Source organism: Coregonus clupeaformis, unplaced genomic scaffold, assembly GCF_020615455.1.
Source record: "Coregonus clupeaformis isolate EN_2021a unplaced genomic scaffold, ASM2061545v1 scaf0033, whole genome shotgun sequence".
Taxonomy (NCBI): domain Eukaryota; kingdom Metazoa; phylum Chordata; class Actinopteri; order Salmoniformes; family Salmonidae; genus Coregonus; species Coregonus clupeaformis.
The window spans coordinates 967,864-985,066 of NW_025533488.1; the positions used below are offsets into that span (position 1 = coordinate 967,864).

General features: G+C 43.7%; 3 protein-coding genes across 5 annotated transcripts; 2 read left to right on the forward strand and 1 right to left on the reverse strand.

The window, feature by feature from the left end:
• The first annotated feature begins 3,251 nt into the window (after positions 1–3,251).
• On the forward strand, positions 3,252–7,686 carry LOC121556976 (chymotrypsin-like protease CTRL-1). The gene is made up of 7 exons (XM_041870863.2): positions 3,252–3,403; positions 3,685–3,785; positions 5,797–5,876; positions 6,005–6,086; positions 6,234–6,414; positions 6,864–6,994; positions 7,291–7,686. Exons 1-7 carry the CDS (start codon positions 3,289–3,291, stop codon positions 7,450–7,452), a joined length of 852 nt encoding a protein of 283 aa, XP_041726797.2. The 5' UTR covers positions 3,252–3,288; the 3' UTR covers positions 7,453–7,686.
• Positions 7,687–9,900: 2,214 nt separating this feature from the next.
• LOC121556975 (C3a anaphylatoxin chemotactic receptor-like) lies at positions 9,901–11,812 on the forward strand. The gene is made up of 2 exons (XM_041870861.2): positions 9,901–9,974; positions 10,556–11,812. Exons 1-2 carry the CDS (start codon positions 9,965–9,967, stop codon positions 11,593–11,595), a joined length of 1,050 nt encoding a protein of 349 aa, XP_041726795.2. The 5' UTR covers positions 9,901–9,964; the 3' UTR covers positions 11,596–11,812.
• Positions 11,813–12,255: 443 nt separating this feature from the next.
• LOC121556977 (protein lin-37 homolog) lies at positions 12,256–17,077 on the reverse strand. Of its 3 annotated transcripts, none has more exons than XM_041870864.2 (10): positions 17,022–17,077; positions 16,603–16,656; positions 16,409–16,484; positions 16,217–16,264; positions 16,061–16,090; positions 15,875–15,960; positions 15,249–15,409; positions 14,997–15,128; positions 14,830–14,903; positions 12,256–13,040 (listed from the first exon to the last, which is right to left on the reverse strand). In XM_041870864.2, the coding sequence occupies exons 2-10, from the start codon at positions 16,634–16,636 to the stop codon at positions 12,953–12,955; spliced, it is 729 nt and encodes a 242-aa protein (XP_041726798.2). In that variant the 5' UTR covers positions 16,637–16,656; positions 17,022–17,077; the 3' UTR covers positions 12,256–12,952. The 3 variants fall into 3 exon arrangements, with proteins under 3 accessions (XP_041726798.2, XP_041726799.2, XP_041726800.2); XM_041870865.2 differs by having other exon boundaries at positions 17,041–17,060; XM_041870866.2 differs by having other exon boundaries at positions 17,005–17,028.
• Positions 17,078–17,203: the final 126 nt, after the last annotated feature.

The following is a 17,203-nucleotide window of genomic DNA, read 5'->3' on the forward strand; positions in this document are numbered from 1 at the left end:
GAATTGCAGTTGCAGAGACAGATGGTTGTCCAAAATACCCGCCCAATAAAGGCAAGTGACTTTATATCTAAGATGGGAGCTACCGATGACATTGAGGCATACCTGCATGCATTTGAGGCCACGGCCACTAGGGAAGCCTGGCCCAAGCAACAGTGGGTTGGTCTGTTAGCCCCCTTCCTAACTGGGGAATCGCTGAATGCTGTCCGGGACCTGGGCCCTGACCAGGTTACTGACTATGATGCCCTGAAGTCTGAGATCCTCAGCAGATATGGACTCACAAAGTTTGGTATGGCCCAGCGCTTTCACAGCTGGACCTTCCAACCAGACCAACCTCCTCGGGCGCAGATGCATGAACTTGTCCGAATCGCAAGGAAATGGCTGGATCCGCAGAGGAATACAGCAGCGGCGGTGGTGGAGGCCGTTGTGGTGGATCGTTACCTACGCGCCCTGCCTTATGAGGCAAAACGGTTCATCAGTCAACAGGCCTTGACCACGGCTGATCTGACCGTGGAAGCTGTGGAAAAGTACCAGGCCACAGCGGAGATGCTGAATGCTTCCCGAAAAGACCCCAGGAGTGCGGCCCCACCACAAATGGGAAGAACCCGTCCAAAGGACCCCAAGGTCTCGAACCCAGCCACGTCAGGACTTATCCCGGCTCCAGGGGGAGCCAGAAACCAGGCGGGTCCAAGAAGAGTACACCAGGAGGGGGGAAACTCGACAGTGTTACCGGTGTGGGGGAGATGGGACATATCTCCTGGCAGTGTGGGAAACCAGCCGATGAACCTATGCCCACTGCGGAGTCCTCCAGCTCAGCACCCACACACCGTTTTGCCTCGCTCTTGGGAGTCGTAGATGGCGGCCCAGATCGACCCCCACCTGCCCGGTAACTGTGAATCACCATGATGTGGAGGCCTTACTGGATTCTGGTAGCCGGGCCACCCTGGTGCGTAAGGATTTGGTGGGCCCAACGTGTCTGACCCCGGGTAAAGTCCTCCCAGTTTCCTGTGTCCATGGGGACACCAGAGAATACCCCATTACTGAACTTACAATGACCAGCACACGGGGAACCATACACACGACGGCGGGGGTGGTTGATTCCCTCCCCGTCCCTGTCCTAATTGGACGAGACTGCCCAGCCTTTTACCCACTCTGGAGAGAGTCTCAGGAGAGGATAACCCGAGTACCTCGGAAACGGAGAGGCAAGACTCATCCTGGGAAGGCTCCGGTGCAATCCTCCGAGTTACTCACTCCCGCCCGGGCTCTGATAGGGATGGCAGGTGCCCAGACCGACACAGAGACGGAGCTACAGAATCTGGACAAAGAACTGTCTGGTCTGAAGGGGACCGCTGAGAGGTATCGTTTGTTAAAGCAACAGTTAGACATGAAGACAGAAGAGTTAGATATCCTCCAGGCTAAACTCCAACAGAGCTCCTTCCCTAAGCAACAGGAGGAGCTGGAGAGGCTGCGCAGGACCATCGAGGAGTGTGAGGAGACCCTGCGCAGTAGTAAGGAGGTCCAGAAGAAGGCAGAGGAGAAGTACAAGGTGTTGGAGAACAAGATGAAGAATGCGGAGGCAGAGAGAGAGAAGGAACTGAAAGCTGCTCAACAGAAGCTAAACTCTGCTAAAACCAAGGCTGATGCGTTCAGTAAGAAACTCAAGGAGAGACAACAGGAGGCTGAGTCCCTGGTCCTAGAGTTGGAGGAGTTGAAGAGAGAGCAGTCTGGCAAGCACCACGGCAATGCGGACGCCCTCTCCCGGCGTGATGCCTTCTTCGCTGCCTTTACCCCGACGAGGACGTCGGTCCCGAGGAGGGGGATGTGTGATGTCACGAGAGGCTGTGTCCTGGAGGGACGTTACATCCCCCTGAGATGGCTGCAAACCCAGACAGCTATGGCTCCATCTGCTGGTATGGTCGGGAACTCCAACCCTCTATGGCCAATCTTCCCACGCAGCTGAAACCAATCAGGAGCTGATGAGCTGAAGGTTTGTTGAAGGGAAGAGACACGGTCTCCAAGCTGGGCTCTCTGGAGGACAAGAGTGCTGCACGTCCACTTCCATGAGGAATATAAGGATTTGGAGATACTTACCTTTGGGAAATACTCACCTTTGGATATATGCACCTGTGGAAATACGTGTGGGACATTTGGAAGGACGTTTTGCTGGGTTGGCCACTAGCTGCAACGTGGAATACAGTAAGACTGGGGAAAAGTTATTTGAGCGAGGGAGAGTTATGATTTTGGATGTGGAAGAGACATCCCTGAACTGTTAACCCTTAAAGAGCCACCAGAGAACAGAATTGTGTTATACTTTCGTTAGTTTCCCAAGACCTTTAATAAAATCCTTGTTTTGGTTGAACCTGGTCTCCTTGCACTACTTGAGCAATCCCGCTGAAAGCTGTGTAGCCTCTCGTGACATCACAACTTGTATAAACTTGAATGAACATCTGCACTATTGCTCATCAGAAAAGTTCCCTCAAAAGTGACATTCATCTTGTAGCAATCTTGTTATGAAGAAGTAGAAATAGGTACAGTATGTATGTGAATATAATACGTGAAGACAGCACCATATGCAGATTGATATTTTGTTCCTGATTGGTTGATAAACTTGTCTCTTTCTCAAAACTCAATGGGATAATATAATCTTTTATGAGTGTTTTCTCAGAGGCCTCATCCTCGTGGTGGTGGGCCCTCTGTTACAACCTTCAAATGTAGTGACATTTTAAATGTGTCAAAGTATGAACTTGAATAGCAATGTGAACACATGACCTTACTGCTACTTTGTATAGATGAATAAATCCCAATATCTCCCTTTCTTAATAAAAACATGTTTTTGTCACAGAGGGCTGCATAAAACATATGGTCTGAATCCATAATGTTAATAAAGTGTTTGTTTTTTATTTTGTTGATGTCATGTACGGCTGCATAGAAGCAGAACGGTCTGACCATGTTTTTCCACCCTGCTTGTAGGATTGCAACACACTGTTACAAGATGTTATTGGTCCAGAAAAATAGGCATCAAGGGCATTTCAGAGGGCCAAATTTGGGTTCTGGGCATATTTTCCACTCAGCATAAAGATAAAGAATTATGACTGCATTTTTCCCTGGAATCATAGTGCAAAGAATTGTTTGCTTAGGCCTGTCCCACATAGAGTACAGTACAGTACATGGCAAACACAAGCATGTACCTGACTGTCCCTGAGGCGTGAGATTTTCCCACCTGTTCCACCTGACTGTTCCCAGCTCTATCAGACCTTGGGGGAACCCGTGGGTGAGTGGGAGACATGGCTGATGGGCCTGCCAGGGTATAAGAGGGAGAGGGACAAAGAGAAGTCAAGCGCAGTCTACTACACTATGGCAATGCTCTGGATCGTCAGCTGTCTCGCTTTGGTGGCCTCAGCCCTGGGTGAGTGGTGTCATCATCAATGTCTGGTAATATGAACTGATTTGATCTTTCTGATCCTTTCTTTATTCACATAGGTGAGTCCTATTGAGATGAATAGCTAAAAGAAGCCCGGGCCAAGAAGTAGACGAAGTGTTGTATTATACTTTGGCAGTTACTGAAGGCATGTCAGTTCATACTCTGAGGCCAATCAAAACTATGTAGGACTTTGGTCAAAAGTAGTGCACTATATATGAGGATAGGGTGTGTTTTGAGACTGACTAGACTGTGTGTTTGTGCCCTAGGTTGCGGAGTGCCTAGCATCCCGCCGCAGGTGAGCGGCTTGAAGATTGTGAACGGACAGAACGCCGTGTCTGGCTCCTGGCCCTGGCAAGTGTCCCTTCAGGTAACCCCATTTCCACTCTTTCATTCTATACATTGTTTTTTCACACCGCAATGCAGTTATCACTGATGATTCTTGTTAGCCACTTACAGTAAATGTATGTTGACAATAATGTTGGGAAAGTGCAACATACTGATAAGGCACATACTATCTACGGTCTTCACATTATTGTCAGACCCATACTATCTATCTACTGTCTTCACATTATGGTCAGACCCATACTATCTATCTACTGTCTTCACATTATGGTCAGACCCATACTATCTATCTACTGTCTTCACATTATGGTCAGACCCATACTATCTATCTACTGTCTTCACATTATGGTCAGACCCATACTATCTATCTACTGTCTTCACATTATGGTCAGACCCATACTATCTATCTACTGTCTTCATATTTTGGTCAGACCCATACTATCTACTGTCTTCACATTATGGTCAGACCCATACTATCTACTGTCTTCACATTATTGTCAGACCCATACTATCTACTGTCTTCACATTATGGTCAGACCCATACTATCTATCTACTGTCTTCACATTATGGTCAGACCCATACTATCTATCTACTGTCTTCACATTATGGTCAGACCCATACTATCTATCTACTGTCTTCACATTTTGGTCAGACCCATACTATCTACTGTCTTCACATTATTGTCAGACCCATACTATCTACTGTCTTCACATTATTGTCAGACCCATACTATCTACTGTCTTCACATTATGGTCAGACCCATACTATCTATCTACTGTCTTCACATTATGGTCAGACCCATACTATCTATCTACTGTCTTCACATTATGGTCAGACCCATACTATCTATCTACTGTCTTCACATTATGGTCAGACCCATACTATCTATCTACTGTCTTCACATTATGGTCAGACCCATACTATCTATCTACTGTCTTCACATTTTGGTCAGACCCATACTATCTACTGTCTTCACATTATTGTCAGACCCATACTATCTACTGTCTTCACATTATTGTCAGACCCATACTATCTACTGTCTTCACATTATGGTCAGACCCATACTATCTATCTACTGTCTTCACATTATTGTCAGACCCATACTATCTATCTACTGTCTTCACATTATTGTCAGACCCATACTATCTACTGTCTTCACATTATGGTCAGAGCCATACTATCTACTGTCTTCACATTATTGTCAGACCCATACTATCTATCTACTGTCTTCACATGGTCAGACCCATACTATCTACTGTCTTCACATTATTGTCAGACCCATACTATCTATCTACTGTCTTCACATGGTCAGACCCATACTATCTATCTACTGTCTTCACATGGTCAGACCCATACTATCTATCTACTGTCTTCACATGGTCAGACCCATACTATCTATCTACTGTCTTCACATGGTCAGACCCATACTATCTATCTACTGTCTTCACATTATTGTCAGACCCATACTATCTACTGTCTTCACATTATTGTCAGACCCATACTATCTACTGTCTTCACATTATGGTCAGACCCATACTATCTATCTACTGTCTTCACATTATTGTCAGACCCATACTATCTATCTACTGTCTTCACATTATTGTCAGACCCATACTATCTACTGTCTTCACATTATGGTCAGAGCCATACTATCTACTGTCTTCACATTATTGTCAGACCCATACTATCTATCTACTGTCTTCACATGGTCAGACCCATACTATCTACTGTCTTCACATTATTGTCAGACCCATACTATCTATCTACTGTCTTCACATGGTCAGACCCATACTATCTATCTACTGTCTTCACATGGTCAGACCCATACTATCTATCTACTGTCTTCACATGGTCAGACCCATACTATCTATCTACTGTCTTCACATGGTCAGACCCATACTATCTATCTACTGTCTTCACATGGTCAGACCCATACTATCTATCTACTGTCTTCACATGGTCAGACCCATACTATCTACTGTCTTCATATTATGGTCAGATCCATACTATCTACTGTCTTCCACCTCTCCTTCAGGATACCTCTGGATTCCACTTCTGTGGAGGTTCCCTAATCAGCCAGAACTGGGTTGTCACTGCTGCCCATTGCCGTGTCACGTAAGTGCATTGAATTCCATTCAATAGTGCTTTATTAGCACCATGTACATATTGCATTCCTCTTAGTTGCACTCAGGTGAGATGTGTTCATTCATACACACTATAATCTGTTTTCTCTCTCTTTCCAGTCCTGGCCGTCACCAAGTGATCCTGGGAGAGCACGATCGTCAGTCCAATGCTGAGCCGATCCAGGTCAAAAGCATCTCTAGGGTAAGTCCAGGAGCCTGGGGAGAGATCCACTCACTTAACCTCAACATGCCTGCATGCTTCAGAGGTTTTACCACAGTTCTGAGACTCTGTTCACTTCGAAGATTAATCACTTCACCATCTGTGTCTGTCTTCCCTTGATCCCTATAGGCTATCACCCACCCCTACTACAACAGCCAGAACTTCAACAACGACGTGACCCTGCTGAAGCTGTCCTCCCCCGTCCAGATCACCTCCCGCGTGTCCCCTGTGTGCCTGGCCTCCTCCAGCACCTCCTTCCCCTCTGGAACCCGCTGTGTCACAACTGGCTGGGGCAAGACTGGCACCACCTGTGAGTGGCCACACAAGCTACTGAACCATTATAGATACATGATAGATTTACAGTTAATACAAGAGTATATGCAACTGGATGGTAAAATACACAAAAACTGTTTTATCAGTAAACCAGTCAGCATGGGCATGGCTCTCAAGAAAACTGTTGCATCATAGCTAAAGGTCTAATGTTTCCAACATGATTTTTGAAATCCAGCTCAGTTTCCTTCCTCATTCTCAGTTAGTGGTAAGAAACTCCCACACCCTGCACTTGCAAATGTATCACTATTACGTTATTTACGAAAAAGTATGAAAATGTATGCACTCACTACTGTATGGTGCTCTGGATAAGAGCATCTGCTAAATTACTAAAATGTAAAAATGTATTTTGCTAACGTTTCCACCTCAGCTTTCATCAGAGCACTCAGCTCCTGCCTAACCATGTCCCTTGTCCTCCCCTGTCCTCAGCAAGCCCCCGTATCCTCCAGCAGGTGGCCCTTCCTCTGCTGACCCCTGCTCAGTGCAAGCAGTACTGGGGCCAGAACAGGATCACTGACGCCATGATCTGCGCCGGAGCCTCCGGAGTGTCCTCTTGCCAGGTAACTGACTGACCTCCCATGTCCTCCTGGAGCAAGTTGAGGCTACCTTTCTCCAGTCAGTTACTGAACATTTCTCTCTAATCACCCTTGCATCATTTCGTCCGGCAATAACCTTTCCCCCAACACAACCGCTATCTTAAAGTAGCCAGGTACAGATTTGTTTAGCCAAATTCTCTGGAAATGGCATGACAATGGAAGTCAGACATACATACATACAGATAGGCCACCACTCTGCCCCTATTACAATAATCTCCACCAGTGCTCCTAACCTCTCCCTTCTTCTCCCCCATCTCCAGGGTGATTCTGGCGGTCCTCTGGTGTGTCGGAGCAGTGGTGTGTGGTTTCAGGTGGGTATCGTGTCCTGGGGCACCTCCAACTGCAACGTCAGTACCCCTGCCGTCTACTCCCGTGTCGCCTACCTGCGTGGCTGGATTGACCAGACCGTCGCTTCCAACTAGAGTCACAGTGGACCCCAGCTGCAACAGCAGCCATCTCTCCGCACACAAACTCCTATTCCTGTAAACAGTGGTTCTATAAAGTGTGTGATGCTACACAGGCTTGATCCGGATAGCTTTCCCATCACCTAGTGACATTTCAACCTGTCCCATTCACAGCTGCTCACTGTGTTGCCACAGTCTAATTGTTTTAAATGTAACTGAAAATGATGCATTCAATTAAAGTTGTATAAAGAAGTTGTTTCTGTTTTAAATCAGAGCAGTGCTGAGAGACCACTCAGGAAAAACATAACCAACAACAAAACAAAACACACATGCATGCATGCACACAAAAAACATGTCATTCATCAATAGTAAGACTCTCCAAGGGTTACTAACACACATTTGGCACAGTTTTTTTTTTTTTTTTGTGAACTGTCCTGGGGGAAAGTAATGTAAAGTAACACTTTTTTTTGGCTAAGCTCTATTTCCCAACTTTTCCCACACAGCTAATATACAAAATAATGTGTCAAGCAAGCAAGCCATACTAGGGTTAAATATTTTACTGGTATTTTACAAATGTTCCATCCCGAGAATAAATTATCAGGTATTTCCCGTCAAAACTGGAAGTGCCATTCTAAAGTATATAAATATGTCTGGATTTGATTAGAGCTTTGATTGGCATAAAAATTCAAGCCTGATGAGCCATATATTAAATAAATTTTATGATCCCAAGCCCAAAACCTGATAGTGCCATTACCAAATACATAGCCTATGATATAGGCTACCGCACATTACACAAAAACATAAAAGCCCATAGATGTAACTATGCTCTCTTGGGTAAATAAAGGAAAGACGCTCGTTCCAGCAGCCTAATCTTTTTGAGTGTGGACTGTATTAGTATACTGTATTGTACTATACTGTATTATATGGACTGGAATTACTGACCTCATTCAAACCATGACGCTGGGAGAGAACGTGATGCTGGTGCAGGACATGCAGCCTACAAAGTTACAATTATAGGCTAGCGAATTTGATTTTAATTTGGAAATATGTTTTATTTGTATAATTTGTAGGCTGACACATATATATCTTTCATGATATTCCCCCTAATCTGGTGCCATGTGTGTATTAGCTTACCTCCTCTTTCTCTACTGTCAAATCAAATCACATTTTATTTGCAACATGCGCCGAATACAACAGGTGTAGACCTTACAGTGAAATGCTTACTTACAAGCCCTTAACCAACAATGCCATTTTTTTTCATTCCTTCCTTGCTTGGTTTCAACAGTTAAATGAAATACATTTTGTTGTCCTTATCTTCATCATTGTAATGACATGCTTGAATAATAAATATAGGACTAGAATAAGATGCAGATGGCTATCACTTTTCTTCACGAAGATTGACTAGTTATGGGTCTGAATAAATAACTGCTATAGCCTACCATCTTGCACTGTTCTTTCAAACTACCTGTGAGATATATTGGCTGCTGTAGGCCTATTTAACATTTAGCAAACAAAAGATTGCATCCCTCTTCAAATAGTCTATTATGTCTAGTAATGCTTAAAATAATGTTCAGCAAGCTATTATTCTAGTCTAGCTTTTCCTGGGACTCCAATAACTAAGGAGAATTTTTGTAAAGGAGAGAGGCCAGCAGAGCGTAGATGCGGATTATGCAAGAGACAGAGCTATAAATTAGAAGTTTAGCCTATGCATAACCCATCATTCATTAGCCAAATATAAGGCTAATACTACATGTAATTTATGACCCGAAAGAGGTAGGCTAGAACATCCATAGGCTATCAATCTTGAACAGGATTAGGCCTATCTATTTTGGATGCAATTTGAATGGAATTGATGGAGTGAGAAAGACTGTGAGAGAGTGCTTGCATGAGCACTGATTTAAGCAACGATATTCGACTCATAGGCTGTTTTAAAACTCTGCAGCTGCAATTTAAAAAATGCATCTTTACAATGAAAAAAGAAGGTCACCCCGAAATCCAGATGGAGAAGTGTATATTGGACGCTCATTTAGTCCTTATATTACTATAGCATAGGCTATGCTGCAGCAAATGTAGTCCTACCTTTCACAATAAAAAACGTTACCAGGATGATATGATACATACATTGTGAAATACGCGCCATACTGAGATGCGCTGTCTGTCCCCACCCTGAGCGTTGATGATTGATCATGCAGATAGCAGAGTAGGACATGGCCGGTAGAGAAGACAGATTTAGATATCGCATATAATTTAGGAGTTCCATTTCACATCATGCTGAGCCTGTTCATATAATTTACCCGTTTCTCGCAGTTATTTATACTGGGAAAATGGAGTGGGTTTGGGTGGGAAATATATTTAACCCTAAGGCATACCATCTTCAAATATGAAAAAAAGCACTTGAAACTTTGAGAGGATGTTTGGCAAGAAAGGGAGGGAGGCAGAGGGCGACACCGCGCGAGAGAGAGAGAGCTGTGTGGCTAATTTCATTTGTGGTGAGAGAGAGTGGGTGATATTCATTGCTATAGAGAATAAGATGGAAATGGGTAAGACGCTTTATAGTCTATTCTTTGCTACCCTTGTGATCTCTGCACTGGGTGCTCTAACTTTTCATTCAGACTGATGCTTCATTTGTAGAAGTAGAGTTTCATGACAAATATGCAATTCTTAATGTCGTCTCGATTTTTGTCAGTTGCTTTTTACTCATACTTTTTAGAAACTCGTATGCATTAGAATTGTTGCATTATGTGTGAATAGAGAACATATCAGGGCTAAGCCATGTACTAAATGTGTTCTATAAATCTAATGACTTTGCTTGTTGAAAGTCATACCAGGTCATAATAGGTGGGAAATTAATGAAAACTGGGGTAACAAATTACCACAATGTAACCTTTTCTCTTTCCCCCCCATTGGGCCATTTCTGTGTGAATAATTTATCCAAATAAACAGATATTTAAGGCTCATCTATAGCAGTGCAGTAGATGTGTGCAAGGTTGCACAAAATATGCACCATTTTGCAAGATACTGACTTCCCTGTTTCAAATTCTCTCTATGATCAGCACTATTTTTCAGATTACAATGTGTCAGAGCCTAAAAGAGAATTGGTAATATTTCTTTCTAATTTCAGAAAACTCTAACATGTTAGATTCCAGTGTGACAACTGGGATGGACTATGAGTATGCTGTCTTGGACACAAAGCACCTGGACATAATATCTCTGGTTGTCTACTGTGTGGTGTTTGTGCTCGGCCCCATTGGCAACGGCTTGGTGATCTACGTGACGAGCTGCAGGATAAAGAAGACTGTCAACTCTGTTTGGTTCCTCAACCTGGCCTTGGCTGACTTCCTCTTCACTTCCTTTCTGTTGCTCTATATCATCAACATCTCCCGTGGCTATGACTGGCCTTTCGGTGACATCCTTTGCAAGTTAAACAGCATGGTGACTGTGCTCAACATGTTCGCCAGCATCTTCCTCCTGGCGGCCATCAGTCTGGACCGCTGTCTGTCCACGTGGGTGGTGGTGTGGGCCCATAACAAGCGCACGCCAGGCAAGGCAGAGGTCATCTGTGTGGGGATCTGGCTAGCCTCATTGATCTGCAGCCTCCCGTTCACCATCTTTCGGCAGATTCAACACAATGATAATAGGACAACGTGCAGTTATTCATTGCCCCATGAATCTTCCACCTACAGGAACTTGGTTGTGTTCCGCTTCATGCTGGGCTTTCTCATCCCCTTCCTGGTCATCATAGGCTCTTACGTTGCCATATGGATACGCGCCAGGCGCCTTCAGAGAGGAAGACCGCACAGGTCCCTCCGGATCATCGTCTCCATCGTCTTGGCCTTCTTCATCTGCTGGATGCCCTTCCACGTCTTCCAGTTTCTGGACATCATGGAAGACGGCAGCCCAGGCCTCAAGCTGGTCGTGCATATTGCGATTCCCCTGTCCGCTAGCCTGGCCTTCCTCAACAGCTGCCTGAACCCCATCCTGTACGTCTTCATGTGTGACGAGTTCCAGAAGAAGCTGCGCCAGTCCGTGCTGCTCGTATTCGAGAACGCCTTTGCAGAGGACCACGGGATGAACTTTGTGTCATCAACGCGCTCCCTGAGCTCCCATCTCTCCCGGATCTCCCGTAGGTCTGAGTCTCTGGCTCAAGGAGGAGGACACTGACGCCTCACTGGTGACCAGGTCTGATATTAAAGTGGAAACCGAGGTGTGAGATGTCTGTAAAAGACAGGGCTAGTACATCTGTATTACAGAGTGATTGGACTGTATCTATACTGTAGCTTTGGGACTTGAAATCATCAGTAGATGTTGTCATTTTGGTTTTCATGGTGGTATTAATCAAAATCAATCAAATGTATTTTATACAGCCCTTTTTACATCAGCAGTTGTCACAAAGTGCTTTACAGATGCCAAGCCCAAATCCCATAGAGCAAGCAATGCAGATGCAGTTACCGGATTGAACTTCTGTTATAGTGATGTTATGTTGACGTTATGGGGACCATAATGTTAATGTTATGGTGACGTTATGTTGATGTTTTGGGAAAATTATGGGGACATTCTCACACACAAATAGACAACACTCCTACACCTGTAATTTCAAAATCTTACAAAACTGCATTGATGGTTAAGGGCTTGTAAGTAAGTATTTCACTGTAATGTCTACACCGGTTGTATTCGGCGCATGTGGCAAATAAAATTTGATTTGATTCCAAAACAACTGATAGATATCTTGGACCCATTTCATCCATGTGGACTGTGTTTCTGACCCGCAGATGACAATATCCCTCTGAAAAACCCTGTCCCAGAATAACTGCTGAGGAGAAATCCTTTGAATTACATTTATTTCAGAAATCAATCAATTGTAAAAACAGCACTCTGCCAGATTTATCATAGCGATAAATAAATTACAATAGCCCAATACTTTATAACTATATATATTTTTCTTTTACAGTTTCCTTACTTTCATTTTAGATGTGTGTGAGACTGTTCTTTTGAATGTCTATACAAAAAATATTCCCAAGGCCACTGCTTGTCTGGGAAACTGGTGATCCTAAAACCTGGAAGCCTGGAATTGATTTACAGTATCCCGGAATTTGAACAAATGTTGTACACTACTCAACCTGTTTACAAATGTTTCATGACACATCGTTGTGATCGACAACATACTGTATAATGCATCACCAGATTCTGTAATATGACAAAAAACATTAATGTAATATTTATCTAAATAGAATCCCAATACCCCAGTCACAGGTGAACTTGGGCCCACCAGAAGGATCAACTTACTTAAAATATTGCTACATTTTCAAAACGAGGACTTTGGGTCGTTAATTGTGGCAGTATATGGTAGAAATGGGCTCCATGAGGCTCCTCTGACAGTCACATGTAATGTCCTCCTTGGGGAGAGGACTAAGGCAGTGTCCTAGGGTCGATGACTTCCTTGTGGCTCCTACATGCTCTTCTTTTCTCCTCCCTCTACTCTCCTCCCTCTGCTGTGGGATACTGCCTGGGGGATTCCCAGCTAGCGGTCGTACATCTCCTTCATCTCTTTCAGGATCTTGATGCTCTCACTATACCTCAGCTGATTCTTGTTGGACGCTTCTTTCCATCTGAACACAGAGTTACAGTGAGGGAAAGAAGTATATGATCCCCTGCTGATTTTGTACGTTTGTCCACTTACAAAGAAATGATCAGTCTATAATTTTAATGGTAGGTTTATTTGAACAATGAGAGACAGAATAACAACAACAAAATCCAGAAAAACGCATTTCAAAAATGTTATAAATTGATTTGCATTTTAATGAGGGAAATGAGTATTTGACCCCCTCTCAATCAGAAAGTTTTTTGGCTCCCAGGTGTCTTTTATACAGGTAACGAGCTGAGATTAGGAGCACACTCTTAAAGGGAGTGCTCCTAAACTCAGCTTGTCACCTGTATAAAAGACACCTGTCCACAGAATCAATCAATCAGATTCCAAACTCTCCACCATGGCTAAGACCAAAGAGCTCTCCAAGGATGTCAGGGACAAGATTGTAGACCTACACAAGGCTGGAATGGGCTACAAGACCATCGCCAAGCAGCTTGGTGAGAAGGTGACAACAGTTGGTGCGATTATTCGCAAATGGAAGAAACACAAAAGAACTGTCAATCTCCCTCGGCCTGGGGCTCCATGCAAGATCTCACCTTGTGGAGTTACAATGATCATGAGAACGGTGAGGAATCAGCCCAGAACTACAGGGGAGGATCTTGTCAATGATCTCAAGGCAGCTGGGACCATAGTCACCAAGAAAACAATTGGTAACACACTACGCCATGAAAGACTGAAAACCTGCAGTGCCCGCAAGGTCCCCCTGCTAAAGAAAGCACATATACAGGGCTGTCTGAAGTTTGCCAATGAACATCTGAATGATTCAGAGGAAAACTGAGTGAAAGTGTTGTGGTCAGATGAGACCAAAATGGAGCTCTTTGGCATCAACTCAACTCGCTGTGTTTGGAGGAGGAGGAATGCTGCCTATGACCCCAAGAACACCATCCCCACCGTCAAACATGGAGGTGGAAACATTATGCTTTGGGGGTGTTTTTCTGCTAAGGGGACAGGACAACTTCACTGCATCAAAGGGATGATGGACGGGGCGATGTACCGTCAAATCTTGGGTGAGAACCTCCTTCCGTCAGCCAGCGCATTGACAATGGGTTGTGGATGGGTATTCCAGCATGACAATGACCCAAAACACACGGCCAAGGCAACAAAGGAGTGGCTCAAGAAGAAGCACATTAAGGTCCTGGAGTGGCCTAGCCAGTCTCCAGACCTTAATCCCATAGAAAATCTGTGGAGGGAGCTGAAGGTTCGAGTTGCCAAATGTCAGCCTCAAAACCTTAATGACTTGGAGAAGATCTGTAAAGAGGAGTGGGACAAAATCCCTCCTGAGATGTTTGCAAACCTGGTGGCCAACTACAAGAAACGTCTGACCTCTGTGATTGCCAACAAGGGTTTTGCCACCAATTACTAAGTCATCTTTTGCAGAGGTTCAAATACTTATTTCCCTCATTAAAATGCAAATCAATTTATAACATCTTTGACATGCGTTTTTCTGGATTTTTTTTTTGTTATTCTGTCTCTCACTGTTCAAATAAACCTACCATTAAAATTATAGACTGATCATTTCTTTGTCAGTGGGCAAATGTACAAAATCAGCAGGGGATCAAATACTTTTTTCCCTCACTGTATGTATATTAATAAGATTGATCACAGCTAGATAAACAATGTTTACTGACAGAATTTTGATCAACTTTTTCCCAATCGAGATTACATTCGGTTCAATAGTTGATGTTCGACTCCCCAATCGATCCATGTCAACAAAGTTAGCTTTTGTGATTATTTAGATGCCTTGGACTTACTTTTGCCTGATCTTTTTCCAGCGTTCTATGTGGTTGTATATGAGGGGACCAGACACAAGAGCTGTATCTGCAGACTGGTGACAAAGACAGACAGATTGAAACAATCAACCGTTTTAATGTGGCAAATATGAAAATGATGGCTAGGCGTAACAGATGTTATACAGTACCTTGCTGACAATAGGCTTTTCTGTGGGCGGGATCCTCAGATTGACAGGATCTCCAGAAGGGTTGAGAGGACAGGAGGTGGGCGGAGGGAGGCGATACACATTCTGTCCCTTACCATTGAGCATGTCTGCAGCCTGGCAAGATGCAGGTGAAAAGTGAGAAAACAAATACTGAACAGAGAGCGCTAATGAAAAAATATATATTTATGTCCACATTGTGGGCATCTTTGTCCTGCTTTATGGGTGTGAGCTTACCTCCTCTTCCCCCATGCTGTGTGAGGGGCTTGGGGATGCAGCTCTCTCTCTGACCGCTGGGTTGTTCCTCATCCAGGCCCGGCAAATGGGGTAAAGTGGGGTACTGGTGGTGTACTGTGCCAGGTCCACACTGCGGTCAAACAACTTGATAATGTAGGCATCTAGCAGAGAGGGAGGAGAACAAATGATTGATAGATATAGATATCTATATCTATATCTATATATACATACATACATACATACACACACACACAGTGAGGGAAAAAAGTTTTTGATCCCCACTGACAAAGACATGATCAGTCTATAATTTTAATGGTAGGTTTATTTGAACAGTGAGAGACAGAATAACAATAACAAAAATCCAGAAAAACGCATGTCAAAAATGTTATGAATTGATTTGCATTTTAATGAGGGAAATAAGTATTTGACCCCTCTGCAAAACATGACTTAGTACTTGGTGGCAAAACCCTTGTTGGCAATCACAGAGGTCAGACTTTTTATCTCACTGTATATATCTATGTGAATATCTAGAGCGTGAAAGGTAGAGTCAGTGAATGAGAGAGAAAAGGTTTTAAAAGTCAAACTATCTGTGTTTGGCAGGGGAATGACATCTGCAGCAGACTTACTTTGTTTATGTTGGTTGCTCTCTGTTAAGCTATCGTCCATCTCTTTCCGTTTCTTCCTCCGGTGCTGTGGGAACCGTGATGATGGCCTAAGACATCAACGACCAGGGAAAGGGGACAGGTCAAGGCCTTTCAGTGTCTGACAGCCACACAGTCAGATGTGTCTAACAAAACTCAAATAAGGCTTACCGCTTCCCAGCAGAAGACGGAGACACATCCCTATGGAAGAAACAGGCAATCGTAATTACTACAGAAGTAGTGGAACTAACAGAACCGCAATAGGCTATTGAGTATGTCTAAATAGCATACTTCTATGAATATAAAATGTTTTTTTTAAGGCCATACTTGCTCAGAGATTCTTCTGCTATCTTTGTCTCATCTTCATTTTGCTCCCTGGAAAAACAGGAAAAGCAACCTTTCGCATCACCTCAGCTTGATTAGACAGTGCGCAGCCAAGGAAAAATTCCTGAAGCTGTAAGTTTCAGTGTCAAGCCAGTTAATGTACTGTATCTTTGCAAATAAAATAAACACACTAACCTCTCACTGTCACTCTTCTCCACCAGCCCCTGTAATACTGCATCTAGTCGGCTGCGTGCACCACTCCCCTCTACATCTGTCAAATAGAATTAAACAGTCGACTTTACTTAGGAGAGATTCCTAGTAGCTAGTGTTATGTGCCACTGTATCGTCAGCTGAATGAGTTTTTGGTTTTGAAATGTTCAAGCTCTCACCTGGCTTCTCAGTCTTGATCTTGACGTGATGCATGATCAGTATAGCCGTTCACACTGACATTCAGAAATCCCCAAAACAAAATATAAAATACAAGTTAGTTGGTAGCTAGCTACAACGGCAAGTTTGCTAAATTGATTAGGGACTACAGGGAAACACTGATTCAAAACATGTAGCTAGATATTAAGTGACCCAAGAGGACACTGTTATTGTGCCTGGATACCGTGAATAGCTAAAAGTAGCTAACTAAAGCAAATTGAAGCAGTCTTTTCTTTTGAGTAAGCGTGTGTAGCCGTATAGCAAGCTAGTAACATTATTTGACTTATGTCTATATGATACATAACTTTTCATCTGCAGAATATTATTGTCGAATTAATGTCTAAAGGCCACGTATCTATACATACAAAATAGTTTTGTTTACCCTCCAAACAACTAGCTACCTGCCTGGTTAGCTCGGTGGTCGGATTTGTTTCATTAGACTTTCCTCTTCCGCGCGCAAGTCGTTTCCCTTCTACTGGTTGGACAATGTGGAGTCGACTACACGATTATCATTGGTTCAGATCGATGTCTGTCACTTCCCAACTCTCTCTTGATTGGCCAGAA